Source organism: Nansenia antarctica (assembly GCF_963989245.1).
Source record: "Nansenia antarctica genome assembly, chromosome: 9".
In the NCBI taxonomy this organism is placed as follows: Eukaryota; Metazoa; Chordata; class Actinopteri; order Argentiniformes; family Microstomatidae; genus Nansenia; species Nansenia antarctica.
In genome coordinates, this window is record NC_137679.1 from 37,912,033 (window position 1) to 37,933,796 (window position 21,764).

The 21,764-nt window shown below is 44.8% G+C and overlaps 3 protein-coding genes across 3 annotated transcripts; 2 read left to right on the forward strand and 1 right to left on the reverse strand.

The window, feature by feature from the left end:
• Positions 1 to 502: 502 nt before the first annotated feature.
• ubap1lb (ubiquitin associated protein 1-like b) lies at positions 503 to 12,678 on the forward strand (the record flags this gene model as incomplete). The annotated part of the gene is made up of 5 exons (XM_080539741.1): positions 503 to 634; positions 2,705 to 3,346; positions 4,533 to 4,676; positions 12,014 to 12,115; positions 12,544 to 12,678. The coding sequence occupies 5 exons, from the start codon at positions 503 to 505 to the stop codon at positions 12,676 to 12,678; spliced, it is 1,155 nt and encodes a 384-aa protein (XP_080395867.1).
• A 1,888-nt stretch (positions 12,679 to 14,566) lies between these two features.
• On the reverse strand, positions 14,567 to 16,087 carry kbtbd13a (kelch repeat and BTB domain containing 13a; the record flags this gene model as incomplete). The annotated part of the gene is made up of 1 exon (XM_080539742.1): positions 14,567 to 16,087. One exon carries the CDS (start codon positions 16,085 to 16,087, stop codon positions 14,567 to 14,569), a length of 1,521 nt encoding a protein of 506 aa, XP_080395868.1.
• Positions 16,088 to 18,732: 2,645 nt separating this feature from the next.
• On the forward strand, positions 18,733 to 21,730 carry rasl12 (RAS-like, family 12; the record flags this gene model as incomplete). Its single annotated transcript, XM_080539268.1, has 5 exons — positions 18,733 to 18,835; positions 19,278 to 19,334; positions 19,544 to 19,617; positions 20,290 to 20,480; positions 21,388 to 21,730. The coding sequence occupies 5 exons, from the start codon at positions 18,733 to 18,735 to the stop codon at positions 21,728 to 21,730; spliced, it is 768 nt and encodes a 255-aa protein (XP_080395394.1).
• Positions 21,731 to 21,764: the final 34 nt, after the last annotated feature.

The following is a 21,764-nucleotide window of genomic DNA, read 5'->3' on the forward strand; positions in this document are numbered from 1 at the left end:
CTTAGTTAGGGTTAGTGGCTGTTCTTGGCTGTGGGGGTGGAAAGCGGCTCAGTGGTGATTGAATGGTAACTTCGTTACTGTCTGGCAAACGAGCAGAGCTCACGCAAGGTGTGCCAGCCTGTGTTTGTCGAGGGATTATTACCATTTTACGTGTGTTGACAAACCTTAGTTGAACCACAAGTTGATTTCAGAAGAATTTGGATAATTTTATATTTATAAAAAAATGGATAGCATTGTAGATCTGAATGATATTATTTGTGTGTGTGTGTGTGTGTGTGTGTGTGTGTGTGTGTGTGTGTCACCAGTCCCTTGGCCAATGGGAGAAAAGCATCAGAAGGTGGCCATGAGACATGTAACAGATCTCTTTCTGTAACATATAGTGTAACTCTCACAGCTCTCTCTCTCTCTCTCTCTCTCTCTCTCTCTCTCTCTCTCTCTCTCTCTCTCTCTCTCTCTCTCTCTCTCTCTCTCTCTCTCTCTCTCTCTCTCAGGAAACAGAAGGATGACCAGTCTGGACGAGGTTCCCTTCAAGATCCCTCCGGGGTGTTTAGAGGAGGCTAAACAGGAGGTGGAGCTGGTCACAGCCCCAGAGATCACACTCCCTGACTACCTCACCATACTGCAAGAGACAGAGGTGTGTGTGTGTGTGTGTGTGTGTGTGTGTGTGTGTGTGTGTGTGTGTGTGTGTGTGTGGATGGGTGGGTGGGTGGGTGGGTGGGTGGGTGTGTGTGTGTGTGTGTGTGTGTGCGTGTGCGTGTGTGTGTGTTTGTGTGGGTGTGTGTGTGTGTGTGTGTGTGTGTGTGTGTGGGTGTGTGTGTGTGGATGGGTGTGTGGGTGTGGGTGTGGGTGTGGGTGTGGGTGTGTGTGTGCGTGTGCGTGTGCGTGTGTTTGTGTGTGGGTGTGTGTGTGGGTGTGGGTGTGGGTGTGGGTGTGTGTGTGTGTGTGTGTGTGTGGGTGTGGGTGTGGGTGGGTGTGGGTGTGGGTGTGTGTGTGTTTGTGTGTGGGTGTGGGTGTGCGTGTGCGTGTGTTTGTGTGTGGGTGTGTGTGTGGGTGTGGGTGTGGGTGTGGGTGTGTGTGTGTGTGTGTGTGTGTGTGTGGGTGTGGGTGTGGGTGGGTGTGTGTGTGTGGGTGTCTGTGTGTGTGTGTGTGTGTGTGTGTGTGTGTGTGTGTTGTGGGAAACTAGCGTGTCACATGCTGCACTGCCAAGATGTAATTCCTCAGTGACCAGGAAGATTGATTGTGTACACGCTATACATTAAACCGTTTGTTTATTTAACAGAGAAAGAAAAACTGTGATTTGGTTCGTTTTCAAAACCGTTGCCAAGATTTGACTTAATCATGTTTGAGTTGTTTCTCCAAGCCTCTCCAAAGCCTCAACAGAGTGCAGTTGGAGGTTATTACTTGGCAGTTTATACTTATAATATTATATATACTGATTCTGATGGGAGATTTTCTTATCAATACAATATCGTGAGCTTAGAATTATAAGGTTCTATTTCTGTCTAGGGTAGTTCAGAGATATTGAGCTTCAACGTTTTTACATTCCATTATGTTTTGTGAGATGGAACCTTTGTATTTTATTAATTACTAACTAAAATATGTAAACATTTTTTAAATAACACCACACAGGCATTAATAAACACCTAATGGATCAGATTATGTAAAAAAACTCAATATTGACCAAAAATGAAGATAGAACCTTATAATTCTAACATCACGATATGGCATTATTTCCATATTCAATTAAAGAAGCTATATCCATTTCTATTTTGTGGCAGTCTTTTGGTTTTAAATTCATTCTCTGATTTTCCTGTCTGCTCCAACTACTGACATTAGATGGCATTGCAGACCCTTACCTCTCTCTGCCAGAGTTGCAACCCAAGTCTATTTATACTTCCTGCTAGTTATAAGGAAAGAATCTCCTCTTGGTTCACCCACCCTTCAACCCTTTTGCCCGAGTCAGCGTTTACAATCTGATAAGCAGAGTGATATAGGAACCTTATTTGGACCTTATTCTGGACTTATTTGGACTGGATTATAGTTTCATTAAAGTTTCACCGTCTGATCTAGAGGGAGTTGGGTTTGTTCAACTGAATCAGGCCAAAGGCAACAGACTAGTCTGGCTGGCCTTGAATTACCTTTCTTTGTGTGATGATCAGTTCCATACACTGAAAGAAGAGACATGCATAGATACTGAGACAATGAAGAGAACGTCTGCAGATTTCTATTACTCACACACTCACTCGCTCGTCAGTGACACATGCCTCTTTGATTCAATTAATTCCGCACAACAATATTTTGAATTCAGTGTGTGTGTGATTCACTGTGTGGATTTTGGCATGACATGCAAGGAGCTTTTCATATTGTGTGGGTGATTGATTCAAGCGTTGTTGACCCTTGAATAAGTAAGAAAAAAGATGGATCCTTCTTTCCTCTCTTCCCTTAACTATGATTTACTAGTAATTGGATAAGTGAATGTCAGGTTTCCATCCAATTGCTTTAACCAGATCTTTGACATCAGATAGAGAGGGAAAGAAGGATCTGATTAAATAAGCGAGGAAGGAGTGTTGAAAGGAAGGAAAGAAGGGAGGAGGGAAGGAAGGAAGGAAGGAAGGAATGAAGGAAGGAAGGAAGGAAGGTTTGAACTGGGCTACTGATTGATGTGTTCCCTGCCACTAACCCTCTCTCCCTGCTGTGTTGACAGTATGAGTACAGCCTGGAGAACTGGGTCCTGACGGGCCTCCAGGGAGGCTATCCCCCCCAGCCCCCTTCTCCGGCGCCCCGCTCCCCCTCCGAGGTGCTCCCCTCCTGCCCCCCCTACTGGATGATGTTCAGCAGCCCCCAGGAGAGTCGTCTGGCCAACCGATACATCTCTGACTTCTGGGAACCCAACCCCCGGCTGCGCTCCCACAGCCTCAACCTAGCCGAGCAGAGGGCAAAGGTCAAGTTCCTCATCTCAGACTCAGAGGACGAAGGGGAGGGACACTCGGAGTCGGAGGGAGGAGACGATCGCTCTTCGTCGGGGAGCGGCTCCGTGTGCGGAGGGGGGTCACGGTCCGGGCCCAGGCCCAGGCAGCGTCTGCTTAAAGACCTCAGGCAACCGCAACTCAGTTCCCCCAACCTCCTGAACCTGCCTGGGTGTGGCCCCCCCCCCAGCGGCCTGGCCCCCCACCAGCGCAGGAAGAACCTCCGTCAGTCCTCTCTCTCCGTGTTGGAGACCTCCAGAGGGGGGGGCCGCTCCCGCACCCCCATGCCTCCCTCCTCGTCCTCACACAGACTTCTACAGACCAGGGCCCACACCATCGAAAGGATCCCCACCGTCACGCACCACAAGTCCACACATCCGGTACAGAGACTAACCTCTATAATGAGAAATAATGTAGAAGAAAATACTGTCGAAAATAATATAGAAATTGTTTATGGTAGCCTAAAGTTGGGTTATCATAATAGTAGGTTAAATTCAACTGCAGTTTTTCCCTGATTTGTGCATTCGATGTCATGGTTGTCTAATGACAGTCCAGTTGAATAATCAGACATAGTGTACAGTCATTGGAGGCTGGTGGAGGTAGAGATCACACATGTTCGATGCCATTCCTCCATCCCATGCATTACAATGAGCCCGTCCTCGGATTTCTGCCTCCACCAGCCTCCCCTGTGTACAGCACTATTCAAAATGTCCCTTTATTTTGTCTTCATGAATTAAGTGTGGATGGTTTCAATTACTGGCATGCTCTTTTGTGTTGTTATGAATCGGAGGGAATGTTATTTAAAGACGGACATCTTTTCCCAGAGGATTTGTAGTCTAGGGCCAGCTTCCTGGTTCACATGGATGAGCTATGTTTAAAGCCTAAAGCCCAGAGCGCCTGTCCTTAGTGGGCTATAATGGGCCCCGTACAAACACTTAGTGTCTGAGGTACAGTATACTAATTGCCCACCACAGCTCATGTGGGATTTGTTACACGTGTACAGTACGGAACCCTTCTCCCAGAGAGCTTGAGATTATGTTACTCAAGAACCCCGGAGAGTCTTTAAGATTATGTTACCTCATTCTACGTTACAGCCCAACACCAGTCACTGTTCAGTTTATTTTCTAGTGGGTATTCCGTGTGTTATGCTCATGTTATGTTAGCTGGAGAACAAAACGGATTCTACTGTAGCTGTTTGTTTTCTTCCCGTATTGACATTTCTCAGATGGTTCTAAAGGATGTATACTCTAATAATAGCTTGTGTAAAGTCTTTACTTGGAATCCGCCCAAGTTATTCCAAGTTCGTCGGGATTAGCAAGTGAAAGTTCTCCGAAAATGTCTTCCTCGGTAAAGGATGCATTTCAAGGTTATCGATCTGAACAGGTCAGTGGTGTCCTGCCCACCCTCTCGCTGCCTGCATGTTCTCATGAGGTCAGAGTGTCAGACTCGCAAACAGAAATGCAAACATACACACATCAAAGTCAGGATGGCTTTCCCATCTCTCTCTCTCTCTTTCTCCAACCTCTGTTCTCTTTCTCTTTCCACTCCCCCCCCCCCCCACCCAAGGCCGTGCCGGACGCGTCAGATGAGCTGCTGTCTGCTCTGAGCTCGGAGGAGAGAGATCTGCTGGCAGCCATCACAGAAAAAGGCTATCCCCTACGCACTGCCATTATCGCCCTGCAGAAGACCGGCCAGCAGAGCCCAGAGAAGGTCCGTCTGACACACACACACACACACACACACACACACACACACTCACACTCTCTCCCATACAACTGACGCATTCAGACAACACAAACACACACACATACACACACACACTCACACCCACACACACACACCCACATACGCACACACAGTTCTAACAACACAAGGAGTTACACAAGCACCTTGCTCCCGCCTCTGATCACTTCAGCTCTATCCCCAACCCCTCCCCGCCCCCCCCCCCCCCCCCCCTGCTCTCCCTCCCTCTCTCTCTCCCTCTCCCTCTGTCTCTCTGGTCTCTCCTCGTAGCACAGGCATGTCTGTAAATCAAGAGAGAGTAGATCTGTCCCGCCTCCTGATCCTCTGACCCTACAGACTGAGTTCACATGAGTTCACAAGACCTCTGATCCCCCTGGCCTTGTCTCTGTTCTTCTAGCCAAAGCCAGAGGTCTGGGGCCTCATAAAAAAAGTACTTGAACGTCATCTTTGACTTTCACGCAAGCACATTTTTCTAAACGGACGTAAGCATTATTTATAAAACGGGCTGAGATGGTTTAAAGTTGCGTACGTGCTTCCTTCTATAAATACCAACGCAGGTCAAATGAACGCAGGTGAATGAGGTTTGTATTAACGCCTGTGATAGCGGCTCAATTATAGCGGATGAATTCAGACAAGTGCCATAATATAGGGTAGGCGTTCGTCTGGAAGTGGTAGAGGGCAGAGAAGAGTGGCTTCTCGGTAAGTTGCATTTGTAAAGTTTGATCATGACAACTAACCAGGCACATACTCAGTACTCAAGTTGTAAAAGAAAATCAGGGGAGGTGGTGGATTTTATCATATGAGGACAATTTTAGCATCCCCTCAGCGTCAGTGACTTCAGTGTCAGTAACTTGGTAAAAATGTCATTGCATGTGTGCGTGCCCCCCTCGCACCTTGAAATAGCAGTAATACCAAGTTCATTGATAAAATGACATAAAGTATGGAAAGAGGGGGGCGATTTTGACAGTTTTTATTTCTGGGGGATGCCATCCCCCCTCAACTCGAGTGCTGCTTATACTGTAATAATATAATGGTCTTATTCTTATCAGGTGGTCTTATTCTTATATGGCTGCTCACTCCCTTTGCGAACTCCCAGACACCAGAGAAACTCCAGTATAATTTAGCGCGTGGAACGCACTAGGCATGTTGAAGGGGAGATAGACTACGGAGCAGGGGTGAAAGTGGTTTGAGTTTCTTACAGGAACTATAGGCTACTACCCCAACCTTCATCGTTTCATATTGTTCTCCTCCTGCCCCCAGCTTCATGCATCCCTGAACACACACATCGTGGTGTTGGTGTCGAAATTAGAAACACTTTAGGGCTGCCATGTTTCACCAAAAGTTTGGAGTGAGAGTTTTTGGTGGTGGAGCGACCCAAAACTGTGCACGTTTTGGTAGCGGCGGCCCCTCTCTCCCACACAATTATTTGTGCTAGTTTCCTGCAATTTTAAACCAGCACAAGAAATGAAAATAATTGGAACATTTGATAAAACAAGAGAAATTCAGATAATATATCTTAAGTCTTAATAAACAAATACAGTAGCCTACAGAGTCTAAAACAAAATTGGGCCTCATCAAGTGAACTCAACCCCTTGGTCAGCAGCAGAAAGACCCTTGGTCATCATCTTATATACAGTGCATAGATGGCTATCATGTTATACAGTACATACCAGGGTTTTTCCTGGGTCAGAATCAAGCCTTGGAGGTTGATGTTGTGCGCGCGCAGTGCGCCCAAATTTTCTTTGAGGGACCCCCAATTGTTGTATTTGTATTGTAAATTGTAATTATTATTATTAATAATAATAATAATAATAATAATAATAATAATACGATGCGATTTGAAAGTACCAGTAGGCTACCAGATACGTATGCATATATTTTGCTACCAGGGTTGCCAGATGGAATTCACAATTTCCAGCCCAACCAGTCTAAAAGCTGCCGAATCCACCCGTCCAGTGTGACCAAAAGTAGCCCAATCTGGCAACACGGCTTGCTTACGGAAGCATATAGTGGACTAAATTCAAATGTTAATGCAATTTGAGATTGCATTTGCATGTTCCACTTTTGCATGCATTCTTTCAGACAATATTCAAATTCAAATGCAATTCTAATGAGCGGATGTGTTTCCTAGAACATATAAATGCAATTGCTAATCACATTATTGCATTACAATTTGAATATTGACTCAAATAACGCAGGCAAAATGGCAAATGAATATGCTATTTTGGGATTGCATAGTCATTTTCACATTAGAATGAAAATGTGAATTTTGTCAGCTACAAAGCGGATGTGTTTACTAGAACATGTAAATGCAATTGCGTATCACATTATTGCATTACAATTTGAATATTGACTCAAATAATGCAGGCAAAAGTGGCAAATGAATATGCTATTTTGGGATTGCATAGTAATTTTCACATTAGAATGAACTTTTGAATTTTGTCAGCTACAAAGCAGCGCATGACTTTGAAAATTAAATGTCAAATGGCTTTGCATTATCATTTTAATATTGACAGCGAATGTGCACATCAGGTACATGAAAATGAAAATGCAAATCATTAGAATTGCATTTGAATTTGAATATTGTCTGAAAGAATGCATGCAAAAGTGGAACATACAAATGCAATCTCAAATTGCATTAACATTTGAATTTGGTCCACTATATGCTTCCATACGGCGCGACTGTAATCCCGGTCGGACTGTCTCAGTGCCCAGTGCTGCCCACCCAACCACGTCGCGTCGCGTCGGGTCTACTGTAAAGCGGGTTAACATGTCATTTTCAAAGGTATTAAAATAGACGCAACGAAACATAACGTCAGCCATGTGTTTCCTTGTTGGAAATTATGGATCGTGAATCGTGATTGCTTCTGCACTCTGCAGCAATCGGATTTTGATTAACAGGCAGCTGCATCTCTTCCCCCAACGGCGTTCCGGCACAGAAAGTCTTGCCGGAACGCCGCACCGGACCGTTCCGGCCCACTTTCACCTATGCTACGGAGGGATATAAAGAGAGACTGAAATACAATCATAAACATCAGTTCCTTTTAAATCTTGAATTAAACTCATTTTCTCGGCTGATAACAACATCGTTAATTGTATTACGAGCCACTTGCATGAATTACAGTAGGCAGTGCGGCTCACATGCCTGTAATAACTCCGCATAACCAGTAGGTAATGTGCGTACGCAAGGTCAATACTCGACGTAGAGCTACGATCGTTTCCACGGTCAAATTGACTCACGTTGAAATTGTATAAATCACTACGTTGACGTGGTTTTCTACGTACGACACGGGTAAGATCAACATTTTATCTGAGTAATTTCTATAAATGAGGCCCCTGATATCTAAATTCTTCATATTGTAATAGGCGCGTTAAGTTCGCGAATGAAAGAATGCATCACTCGGACCAAAAGTACCTTTGTGTAATTTGCAACAGGCCCAATTCTTTATTTTTGTTGTTGCAATGAGCCCACATTCACTTTCATTTAATTTATGTAATTCTCACAACTGGCTGCCAACTCCAATGTTTCTTTTTCCCCAAGTACCTTTCCCCCCCCCCGACCAACCACATGTTGCATCTACCTCAACGTTGGCTTACCTTGTTAGCCAGGAAACATCTGGTGTCGGTTCTTCCGCATTTGATGCAGTCTTGCCCTAAAAAGAGGGAAACATTAAAAATAAAAAAACACACAGCCCAGTAAAAATAGAGACCAGAAAGTTTCCACAACCTGCTGTGTATTAAGCGGTTCTCAGCCGCGTCATGGAGCTCCAGCTCTCTCCCCGAGGACTCAGTGTGGATCACAGGCCAGCGAGGAGGGCCAGTGTGGAGGGTCCGGGGTAGAGAGGACAGGGGGGTCGATGGAGGAACAGGCTTTATCAGCCGCACTGTCAACTTAGTCAATAGGGTCAATGGTGGGGCGGGGCGGGTGTGTGGGGCGGCGGGGGCCCCCCAGGCGGGGGTTTGGGGTCCGCTGCTGTGTGCTGGTAGGCAAACTGGTAGTAGTCGCTCTATGAGTAGAGGGCTGCAAGGGAATTTTCCTGGCTACACAGTGTACAGTTTTTTTTTTACCTTTGCCTGCTTGCGGCTCTGTCATTATGTGAATTATTAAGTCGCATCTTGTGAGAAATGAAATCAAAGAAAACTTGATTTGGTTTGATATGAACACAGTTCTGAACACTGTTATGAACACAGGGCTCCACATGGTAGGTATGTGGCCTGCTCTCCTTTAGGCCATGATTCAAATTCTGATTCAGATTCAATTGAATTGTCATTGACAGAGTACAAGTACGGTAAAGACAACGATACGCGGTTTGGCATCTGACCAGATGCAAAAGCCATAAAGGTATGGACAGTTTTATGCACAGGGTGATATATACAGACAAGGGCGAAGATATGTACAGTTGTTTGTCTCTTTCAGGCCATGATAAGCTTTCATCCAGTATTAGTTAAGGAGTGAATGGTTCCTCTTCCCTGCATCCAAAAAATTAAATCCCTACTCTCCTGGTCCATGAGGAGCATCATAAAATTGCCTGTTGACCTAAATGACCTTATTCAAAAGTTAAAACTAGTGCTGTCACAGTTAATCACAATAATAGCCTGTGATTAATCATGAGTAACAAATCAAGTTTAAAATACGAGTATTTACTTGTATTTTTGGCGGGAGATCAAAATGTCTGTGTTGGAATAAAGAAATGCATGACAAACTGGTTAGAGGAATCCGATTTTTTTTTTACTTTATTATTATAACATCTCAGCTTAGTTTTGATTTCTCTTAATTTGCTGAGTAAAAAAGTCTAAGGGAGTGCTTGGCTTTGCCCACAACATCCATAATGAATTGCAGACTTAATTAGCAGACAACCACTTATAGAACAGTTACAAAGTAACATCTGTTAAAAAGAGAATGTAAACAGCTTGCCTGTAAATTGTTTGCAAATTAACATCTCACCCAAATGAATGCTACAGTGGGTAGGCCTATTTAAGAAACTGAATGCCATAGTGTCTCTGAAGAGACAAAGTGAACAGTCCCTTCTCACACTCTTATTTGAATAACATTACTTGAAACGGTGTGAACTGTGTGAAATGTTGACATGACTTCAGTCAACCAGTTCATAAAGTCTACTTTTCTGTTAACCAGTTGCTCAGGCTCACTAGTTTGTTGACATTTCCAGATGACAGCGCTGACCTCTTCTTCGGCACAACGTGGCCTGCCAAAGAAAACAGTCTCTCACATGGTACTGTTGAGGCAGGTGTAGCCAAGTACCTTTGTGCATAGGACATTTTATTGAGGATTTTAAGAGCTGTTATGTTGTCTTCGCCATGTTTTCGAGCTATGCAGTTAGAATTGCTCTTAACCTGCCAAACCACAGACTGCACGGATACACTACACCCGCCTGTTCTCATCTGAATTCTTGTCGGTCTCAAACCGGGGACCTCCGGAGTCGGGAAAAGTTACTCTGAAACTCCCTTAACTTTTCTCTACTCATTGTCATGGTAGACTGTAGTACTATAATTAAGCAATATCACACGAGAGGGAGTGTGTTATACTGAATATCAGCACGGCTGTGATTCGGTCGTAGGTACGAGGCCGCAGGCCGAGTACCGAAGACAATCACTCCCTCTCGTGTGATATTGCTTAATGGCAGGCCACGGCTTTTATACAACAGTTCTACAGCGCAATTTATTAGTTAACAGTAATAAGTGACAACAGATTATGATTTGTTTGTTTATTTAATCATTTATTTTGGCTCCGTCAAGAAAAAATTGTTCCGCAATGGGACTGTTCAACTGGACAAACTAGCTACTTTGTATCGTGGCTAGCTACTTTGTATCGTGGCTAGCTACTTTGTATCGTGTACATTTATTTGTACATTTCCATGTATTGTGCAACCAGTGAAATATGACTCGGTTGACAGTCGCTTTGGTGGCATGTGTGAATGTGATTCAGAGTCAGACGAGTTGACATCAGACAGCACGCTGCTCCATCGTTTACTGCTCTCGGTGGTCTGATGGTCTCCAATCACTTTTTAGCTTTCAGACCTTTCATTCATTTAATAGAACACCTGTGCGGCTGAGTGATACATATAGTTAAAAGTCCCAGTGCTGTTATACTGTATATCGTAACTCATGGAATGCCTCTTGTCCAATCAAATTACTTGGTCGGAACTAACTGTTGTATAATGTATTATATCTTCGACCACTGGTTGGTTTTGTGCCGCTGTTCCGCCTTTCAGTACTTCAGCAAGCTGAGGATTATCATCTCCAAGGAATCGAGTCTGACAAAAGTCTTGCTTTCAGACAGTTTTTTTCTCTAAACCAATCACTGTTATTTTCATTCTCAAATTGCTATCACAGAATACAGTGTACTTTTATACTTGAGCTCCTACATAAACTAAAAAGGACACGGGTTAAAGTATACCATTCGTTCTTGAGATCACTTTAGCCTTGTGGAAGGAAGGGGAATTAGCTCAAATGGTAGTGGGATCAATGTCACACATGTTTTTTCCTCTTTTTTTAAAAACGCATAACGTGATTAATCACGAGCGTTAATGCGTTAACATTGGCAACCCTAGTTAAAAACTTTAACAAAATGGCACAAACAATGTGTTTGGGAGAGGTTTCAGGGTTCAGTTCTTTGCTCCCTAACTCCCTCCCCCTCTCTCTCTCCCACCCTCCCTTCCCCTCCCACCCAGGCAGCATGAAGAGAGAAGGCAGCTGGTGAATGGGTCTAATCAGAGCTACATCAACTGGGATCAACTCATTACTAACTTAATCAGTGTCTCTTTCTCTCCCTCCCTCTTTCTCTCTCTCTCTCTGGTCTGCGTGGTACAGCAGGGGTCACGCTGCTCTCACACATATTACCTTTCACACCGACAGGCTGATCTCAGATCATTTGTTTTGTGTGTCTCAGAACCATGTCAGAGTGACACCGTTTAAACACAATATCAGCTTTTATTTATCATGCCTGTCGAAACTGATGTATGTGTATGTATGCAGATCAATTTCTTGGCTTGCTGCTACCCTACTTTTGAGAGTGTTGGCCTTGTAGCAGAGTGCTGTGTGCGTGTGTGTGTGTGTGTGCGTGTGTGTGTGTGTGCGTGTGTGCACATGTGCGAGTGTGTGCGCCTGTGCGTGTGTGTCCACATTCCCAGCTCTGTAGAGAATGTGGGTTAATGCCTTCTCATTGTCTTGAGAATGTGAAACCAATTGTTTGTATCTCTTTTCATTGCATTCTGTGGAAAAGGCCTTGTGTCAAGATCCAGTTGCCCTGCCCTGTGTTAATGCACGCTGCTGTGCTCCCTCTGCAGATCCTGAGTTATCTGGAGGCGTGTGACAGGCTGTGTGAGCGGGGATATGACGAAGCCCAGGTGGAAGAGGCCTTGGAGATGTTCCAGAACTGTGAGACTAAGGTACCGCTAATTCACTTTATTGTCCGTCTGCATTTCATTTGTTTTGGTTAGAATACATACGTACACGCAATACAACATAATGCAATAGAAGAACACTGGAAAGTGAGCATACACTACTCAGGGGAGGCTGGTGGAGGTAGAAATCGGTGGACGGGAGCAGTTGTGTTTGATACCATTCCATGCATTACAATGAGCCCGTCCTCTGGTCTCTGCCTCCACCAGCCTCCCCTGATTCACATAGTCCTTGGCATCCCGCTATGTATTGTGGCTCCATAATGACCTATATGTTCAATATGCTTTGACCTATCCAGTCGTGTTAGGTCAGTGTTTACTTCATGGAAGGAAGGAGAGGAGGAAGGAAGGAAGGAAGGATACATTTAGTAAGTATTGGAACGGGGCCATAGTTTCTCTTCTCTATTTCTGACCAGGCTGAGGAGTTTCTTCATCTGCTGTCTCAGTTCAATGAGATGGGCTTCCAGCCGAACGCCATCAAGGAAGTGCTTCTGGTCCACGAGAACCACCGTGACAGGGCCCTGGAAGAGCTGATGACACGTGTGGCATGACGGGGGCTACACACACACACACACACACACACAGACTCACAAAAACACACACACACACACACACACACAGTTTTTCTGTGTAGGATAGGTGTGTGTATATATTGAGTGTGAGAGACTGGTTCTCCTAATGAGTTTGTCATTTTTCTTACTGAAACTAAATGGCAGTACCCACTTGAAGTTGTATATACTGTTTAACCTGCACTTTGTCTTTTTTATTATTATTATTTTGAATTTGCCTATGATCTGATTGGTATAGTGATAGTGATAATCAACTGTTAACACCAATGGAAGATTCTGTTAGCAAATCGTACATGGTAATGGAGTGAGATGCAATAAACATATGAGAATGTTTGCCATGTTTCCCTTCAGTCTCATCTAGCCAACACGTCGTATTAAATCTTGATTTGTGAGGGACACTTCCACATATTTCCCATACTTTCTCTGGCGATGGAGCCCATTTCTGCATGGTTACCACAATACAGGTTTGTTATTTGATTATCAAAGCTCCGGAAGGCCTTAGAATATGCAGTGGAGGCTGGTGGAGGTAGAAATCGGAGGATGGGCTCATTGTAACGCATGGAACGGAATGAGGAATGGTATCAAACATGCATGTTTGATAGCATTCCTCGTTGCATTCCATGCATTACAATGAGCCCATCCTCCGATTTCTACCTCCACCAGCCTCCCCTGCTTAGATGAGAGCAGAGCAAAGGGAAGAGGCGGCATCTATTAAAGATGTGTATCTTCCGTTGATGGACTGGGCTCGCATTAGTCTCTCTGCTTGGCCAGGAGAGCATTTCTTTTATCACTCCCCTATTAATGAACTTCACTCACAGGCTGTAGGCTAAAGAACAAGAGAGAGAAGTTCTCTGGGATCATCAAGGAGATATGTTCTTCCTTGTTTGTTAACTGTGGTGGTTATATAATGTGTTAGTGAGATGGGAAAGCTGCACACCATTAGTTGCATTCTTTACCTCTTATTAGAAACGGATAATTACAAAGACATTTATTTACTCTCTTCTGCCAAATCCAATTTATTTATTCCTTTTACACAGGTAATCCCACAGGCATCTCTGTGATTGATATATACATTTTTGGACTTCAATTAATGATATATAGCCATTGATTCTTGAAGAATACAACTTATAAATAATAAATGCCTCATGAGCTTAGTTATACTGTTTTACCCCCATCATAACATACGCTTGTTTTACTCCATTATTTGTAAGCAAAGACTATATAGCTTTAAAACATGGTCAAAACTATCATGGATGGTCAATCCTTGCACCCAAAGCTCCATCTATTAATTTGAGTGGTTACATTTCTCCAGCCCTATCCCTCTGCTGTTTACCAAAAAAAGGGGGTGGTGTGAGCATTGGCTACTCGTTACATTACAGTCATGCTTTCTTGTTCTCTAAACATCCTCCTGCCCTACAGTATGTGGCTCTGGGATCTCAGAGCTATATATGGGTTGTTTGTTATAAAAACTAACAATCTATTTCAGTCTTTATATTAATTCATGTGTTTAGTGGAGAGTACTTTGATAGGCTTTATCAATTTATTTGATCATATAACCGATTTAGCATAGCGCTCAAATTATATCAAACGCTGTTTGAGGAAACACATTTGACATGAACTATTGTATGAAATCAGTGTTTGAGTTTTTAAAATGCCATTGAATCATTCTTGGATGATAAACACGGGTCCTCTTGTTTAATAACATGTATAGTGCACATTATAGTTCCCTCTTATAGACATCTATTCAAGGCTTTAATATTACTGTACAGTCATTCTTCCTTCTACTTCAATTGTCAAAGTTTTGAGAAAGAAAACTAGAGGGCAAGTTTGAGAGAGGCAAATAGTTTGTTGTTTGAGATATGAAAAGACATCATTCAAAGCATTGAAAAGAGGCTCTTAGGCAGTGATCGATATGGTTCCCAAAGTCTTGGCCGTTGGTCAGAGCGTCAGAGTGTCGCACAGGGGGGGTTCTTCTGGCCTTGGGAAGTCTCAAGAGGAACGTGTACATGGATCCGATCCGCCCAAACCCCTGCATCTCTCTCTTGATCTTCCATTTGTAATCCTCGGACTCCACAGCGTATTCCGTGGTGACCATGCGGTTCAGGGTGAACACTGAGTCCCCTCTCACCACGGCGGTGAACAGGGCGCCTTTACTGTTCCCATACTGGCCTGACATGGCCGTCCACTGGCCCGTGGTCAGGTTGTAGCTGTCCATCACACACAGCAGGAAGTCCTCACACGGCCCGTTACGCATCACGTACAGATTGTCCCTGTGGGCCACCATACAGCTGCCGTAGCTCTGCGGGCGGACGAGAGTGGTGAGCAGGACCCACTTGTCCCTTCCTGGGACGTACTCGTGGATCTCAGTCGCTCCCTTGGACTTCCAGAGGCAGATGAAGATCCTGCTCATGGCTTTGGCCGAGGCCACCGGCGAGGCTGCGGCGCAGGGGAGCTGAGCGGCGAAGCTCCACGTTCCCGTGGAGACACAGAACTTCTCCACGGACGCCATGGACTTCCTGTCAAACTCCCCCCCTATGGCGTAGAGGCAGCCCTCGTGGCCCACCAGGGTGAAGTTGTACCGCGGCTGCTGTGGGCTGGGGATGGTGCTCCACGCGTCACTCTCCGGGTCGTAACAGAAGCCGGTGTCCACAACCTTCTTGCTGACGTCGAGCACCCCTCCGACAATGTAGAGTTTGTTGTCGAGGGCGGTCACGCCAGCCATGGTGGTGCTGGCAGTGAGGGGAAGGTGGGTCAGGACCCTCCAGTCTCTCTCCTCGTCATCCAGGTAGCAAACTGTCCTCTGGAAGTCCCGGAGCTGCACAGTGGTAGGGGAGTGGGAGCAAACGCAGATGTACATCAAGGGATCAAGAGACTCAACACGTTCCACTAGGTCATCTGGCAAAGCGCCAACGTCTTCCTTCAGGTCGGAGTACATGTCTCTGATGAAGAGCGCTGCGTTATGGGAAAGCCCCCGCAGCCCGTAGGTAGAAGCCGTGTGATACATGAGGACACAGTTGTCAGAGTTGATGATTTTGATCAAGTGCTTTTCGAGGGACTCCATCTGGAGGAAAGCAGCGTGCTCTATGGCTTCCACGATCTCGTCACTGCAGAGGACGGGGCTCTCCCCGTTCAGAACACGCAGCGCGACGAAGAAACCCCGAGCCCTCAGCCCCTTCAGGTGGATCTCCTCCTGCAGGCATTCCCTCATCCCCGACTGGAAAAGAGCTCGGAAATACTCGCAGTGTTGCGCAAGCAGGTCTTTGGCCACGACGAAAACACTCTCATCCACTCTCACTTTCAGGCAGTCCATCCCTAATGGGTCCAGAGGCTTACTTGGCTCGGCTGGCTCCCCTCTGGCTGTCTCTGAGTCCAGGCAGCTGCTCGGCTCCATCACGGCACATGTTTAGTCGAGATTTTCATCTCAACTCGGAGCCAAACAGCAAAAAAAATCAAACACAGAGAGAGAGGGACCCAAGTTAAATGAGAAAAAGAAAAAAATCAGCACCTCATTCTCTTTGGTATTTCCTTACGGTACAGTAGTGTACAGTAGCAGCAGGTGACCGAAATCCCCTCTGTCTGCTGCTGATGCACTTGACAGGATATCCAGTGTTTGTATTGCTTTTCACAGCTACGAGAATAGTCACGGCTATACATAGCAAAGGGTGGCACAGTTGTAATACGTTATGATGACATACAGCCAGAGGGGAAACTAATGTTGACCTCCTGAAAGGGGAGAAGGGTGACCATGACAGTGTGAGTCTAGTGCAGCACCCTTTATGCTTATGATTGATGGGTCCTTTGTTTGTGGCTGCCAGGGCCGGGCCAGCTGAAAATGTCAGGACACCATCGCCCTTGACTTGATGTGAATGTCGAGCTACAACAATAGATTGTTCCCTAAGGTCCAATGACAGTTAAACTTGGTATTGTCCTATTTTATAGGGCACCAGATGCAACACCGTGTGACAGTACTCTACAATGCTTTGTTCCACTCCCACGTTTTTTCAAAAATAGCATCATGTTTATCCTACTAGACTGATACCACCTGGTTATGGGTTCATCTTCATAGAGGAGACATACATCCTCCTCACAGCGAGACCAGTGGAAACTGGCGGAGGCAGAAATGGGAGGACAGGCTCATCGCAATGCACGAAATGTTTGATATGCCATCCCTCATTCCATTCCTTGCATTACAATGAGCCCGTCCTTCAATGTCTGCCTCCAACACCAGCCTCCCCCGAGGGAGAGTATACAGTACACTATACCGACCTCTCTTGAGTGGCAGGTCGGGTCGGAAAATCTCTACATGAGCAGCGGCACATGTCCAACCAAATCCCGAGAGGTGGAATTTTGACTGTAGCTGAACTTGAACTTGACCAATGACTGTAGCTGAACTTGAATTTTAACTTTGCAACCTTGCAATGATGACAAGGCAACCTCCCACCATAAAGACCCAGACCTCTTTGCAGAGCATTCTTCTTGTAAGGCTGTAGGTGAGGTCCACAAAGCATTCGTGTCCTTTCTCAAGTTACACCCACCACCACCACCTGCAATTATGTTCCATAAATCACTCAATTCCTAATTCCTAATCCCTTGGGGGGGACATAACAAAAAAAAGAAAAAAAAGACCTGTTTCTTGGTCGTCAAGAATATGAATCTCTTTCTATTATGAGAGGTCATAAAAAGACATAAAGACATAAAAAGATGGAGAAAGACATCTGCAGACAGATCAAAGAAGAAGAGGGTACAGCATAACAACCTGATTTTTTCCTGCATTGAAATTTGCCTTTGAGTAATATGCGAATAAGTCGTTTACAGAAGCAGTTACCTGAACATGTGCAAACTATTATCCTCCCTTTTCCTCTGAGATGGAACGATTTAAAGAATGAAGGGAACAGGACATCCCTGACCCGTTGGCTGGCTAACTGCAATCCAAAACATCGGCTTTACTAGTTGACATAATAGTTGTTGTTGTAATAGTACGTGACGTTATAAGGTTCTATCTCCATTTTTGTCAAAATTGAGTTTTTTACATAATCTGATCCATTAGGTGTTTATTAATGCCTGTGTGGTGTTATTTTTAAAATGTTGACATTTTTGAGTTAGTAATTCATAAAATACAAAGGTTCCATCTCACAAAACATAATGGAATGCAAAAATGTTGACGCTCAATATCTCTGAACTGCCCTAAACGGAGATAGAACCTTATAATTCTAAGCTCACGAGTAGTTAATGCTACTTTTGCCTCCTAACAGCAAATTATACTTTCTAATTAGGTCGATATAATTTTCAGGTCACATCTGTATGTTAAATAATGCGAGAGAGAGACCTCACCGCGGTTCCCTTACATGGAGTTAAGTCATTCATGTGTGTGTGTTCTTGCCCACATTCTTCAGCAAATGTTCCTCGATTTAATTCTGCCTTCCAGTCCACGTCAGGTCCTCCCCGTTTCACAGCGAGCTGCTCCTTTCATCAGTATGAGCATCCTCATCAGACAAGATTTAGTGCTACCCTGTCCTAAAAGTATTTGGGATGCAGATTAATTAAAAGAGAATTGAGAACTTTTTTTCTCGCATCAGAGAGGCCGATAGGATCAAGGCGCAAGCAAGAAAACGAGGTACAGTATGCGCTGTTTGATACCGTGACGTTAGAATTATAAGGTTCTATCTCAATTTTTGGTCAAAAATTAGTTTTTTACATAATCTGATCCATTAGGTGTTTATTAATGCCTGTGTGGTGTTATTTTTAAAATGTTGACATTTTTGAGTTAGTAATTCATAAAATACAAAGGTTCCATCTCACAAAACATAATGGAATGTAAACACTTTGGCGCTCAATATCTCGGAACTACCCTAAACGGAGATAGAAGTTAGAACCTTATCATTCTAAGATCACGGTATATCGCGCCTCTCAAGATGTTTGAGGAATCTTCTGGATCTATTCAGTGTTTTGCGTGATCACATTTCTGGACGGTGTTCAACAACATAGTGCTTTATTAACTGGTGCGATCTGCGTTTTTGTTTCCAAAGATCTTCCCTGATGTTTGGGAAGGCAAGGACCTGCACTTTCGCCGCTGTACCTGAGCGGGGACAACCTGAGTGTAACGTGGTTGTCCTGGGGGTGATGGGCTCAGGGAAATCAGGTAGGCTGATTGATTCGTCCTTCATACACACAGTTGATGTGTTGACTGGTTTGATCTTATTATTATATTATATTATTATATTATTATATTATCTTGATCTTATTATGCCTTCTAATCTAGATAATGCAGCCTTATTTGTATGTCGATAATTCACTCTAATTAGGACTTTTCCTGAATACTGTATTACATAAATAGATCAATTTTCTCTGTTTGTATTTGGACTGGAATTGTTCTCAGTTTCGTTTGGATTTTTTTTTCTCCAAGTTTTGAGTTTATTATTCATGAAATCTGATCTCCAAATATCCTATCTGATATTTCATGGGAGCGTTTGTGTTGGGGGGTGGTTTCTCATGCTCCCTTTCCAATCCAGACCTCAGATTTTAGGACTGTATGACAATGTATTGAGCTATATGCAAACAGGAAGTATGTTCCCTCTTTGCAGCACTGACTGTGAAGTTTCTCACCAAGCGATTCATCAGTGAATATGACCCCAATCTTGGTAAGCATTTTTTTGTTTCCCCCTCCAAAGAAAATAAACCATGATGAAATGTCCTGTTGATTTCTACCATTGGGACTAAAGAACTTACATACATTGGAAAAGTGTCAGCAAATGCACTTACATTAAATGTAATCATATGCATGGCATATGGTATGTTGTTGCATGTGTAAAGTTTTGATGTCGTTTTTTTTGTGTTGGCTGTCAACTAGAGGATACTTATTCCTCTGAGGAGATGGTGGACCAACAGCCAGTGGTGGTGAAGGTGATGGACACTGCTGACCAGGTAAGAATGTACTTTTAGTCTATCACTCTTCCATTCTATTATAATGCCACATTGGCACTGTGTGTGTGTGTGTGTGTGTGTGTGTGTGTGCGTGCTTTGGGTACAAGTGTAAATTCAGCATACTTTGGAAGTCTGGGCCATGTATATAAATGCACCATGAGGGGTCTGAGAATTGCTGCAATGTCTAAAAGAAAGGCCAAACAGGTTGCCAAATTTTGCTCTGTCTCAGCTATTATTGGCAGCTTGGCCGTGTGGAGAAGGAGGTGTTATGTGTACCCTTGAGTGTTCAGTGCTGCTTAGCCCCGAAATATTTGATTCCCTGTTTGTGTAATGTAATTTGTGGAACCAAATAAAGTATTCAAATGTGTGTGTGTGTGTGTGTGTCTGTCTGTGTGTGTCTCTGTGTCTCTGCGTCTGTCTGTCTGTCTATGTGTCTGTGTGTGTGTGTGTGTGTGTGTGTGTGTGTGTGTGTGTGTGTGTCTGTGTGTGTCTCTGTGTCTCTGTGTCTGTCTGTCTATGTGTCTGTGTCTGTGTCTGTGTCTGTGTCTGTCTCTGTCTCTGTCTCTGTCTCTGTCTCTGTCTCTGTCTCTGTCTCTGTCTCTGTCTCTGTCTCTGTCTCTGTGTCTGTGTCTGTGTGCGCGCAAGTGTAAATAATAGCTCTCTTTACTCCAGGACGGTCCAGTGAACTGCGAGCGCTACCTCACCTGGGCCAGCGTCTTCCTGGTGGTCTACAGCATCGACAACAGGCGGAGCTTCGAGGGCTGCCGGCCGTACCTGGAGGCAGTGACCCTCCACACCAAAGCCCTCCAGCCCGACACCCCCATCATCCTGCTGGGGAACAAGCTGGACATGGAGAGATACAGGTACAGCGTGCAACACTGGCATGCTTAAATGCAAGGGGAGGCTGGTGGAGGTAGAAATCGGAGGACGGGCTCATTGCAATGCATGGAACGGAATGAGGAATGGTATCGAACATGCATGAACATGAACACCATTCCTCATTGCATTCCATGCATTACAATGAGCCGCGTCCTCTGATTTCTACCTCCACCAGGCCTCTAGCCAGGACCACAGCATTCCCAGGCTCAGGTACTCATCTGAGAGTCTGGAGAGTTGTGGCTAGCGTCCTTTGTCTCACCTCAGATAGCGCAACTCCTGGTCCAGGGGGTGTACTTGTTCACCAAGCTGCCTCACGCTACAGAAACAGGACATTTCGGGATGTTTTAGGGACCTACGGGACGTTCTGGCTTGTGTGTTTCGGTGCACAATCCTACTCACTTACCATACTTACTACTCAGGCTGGCTAAAGGCTTCGTTGCTGCTGTTTACAGAGAAGACAAATGTTTAGTGAGGAACGTCAACTTCAATGCGATTAATGAATACTTAGGCCAATTCTTTTTCGTGACAGTACGAGATGTTATCACAGGCTGTATTTTAACTGAACATACGATATATACACAATGAATTTGTCTAAAAATAGACATGGAGTTAAAAGCTTCAGTTTCACTCTCCATAAAAAGAGGGTTTTCTGATGTTTACTAGTGTTAGCATGAAATATCTGTTTAGATTCAGAAAATGAAAGGGCTTCTCTCTCTCTCTCTCTCTCTCTCTCTCTCTCTCTCTCTCTCTCTCTCTCTCTCTCTCTCTCTCTCTCTCTCTCTCTCTCTCTCTCTCTCTCTCTCTCTCTCTCTCTCTCTCTCTCTCTCTCTCTCTCTCTCTCTCTCTCTCTCTCTCTCTCTCTCTCTCTCTCTCTCTCTCTCTCTCTCTCAGGCAGGTGAGTAAGTCAGACGGATCTGCCCTCGCCTCTCGTTTTGGCTGTGTTTTCTTCGAGGTCTCTGCCTGTCTGGACTTCCCCTCCGTCCAGCGCGTGTTCCACGAGGCGGTGAGGGAGGCCAGACGAGAGGGGGAGAAGAGCCCCCCGCTACGACCCCTCTACATCAGCGAGGATAAGCCTCTGGCCAGCCTGTCCTCCATGCCCCCCTTCACCACGCCGTGCTATAAAGAGCTGCCCGCCCCCACCACCGCCAAACTGGTCACGGTCAAGTCATCCCGGGCTCAGAGCAAACGCAGAGCCCCGACACTCACACTGCTCAAGGGCTTCAAGATCTTCTGATCGCCTCACAATGAGCACCACCTTGGATGTGAAT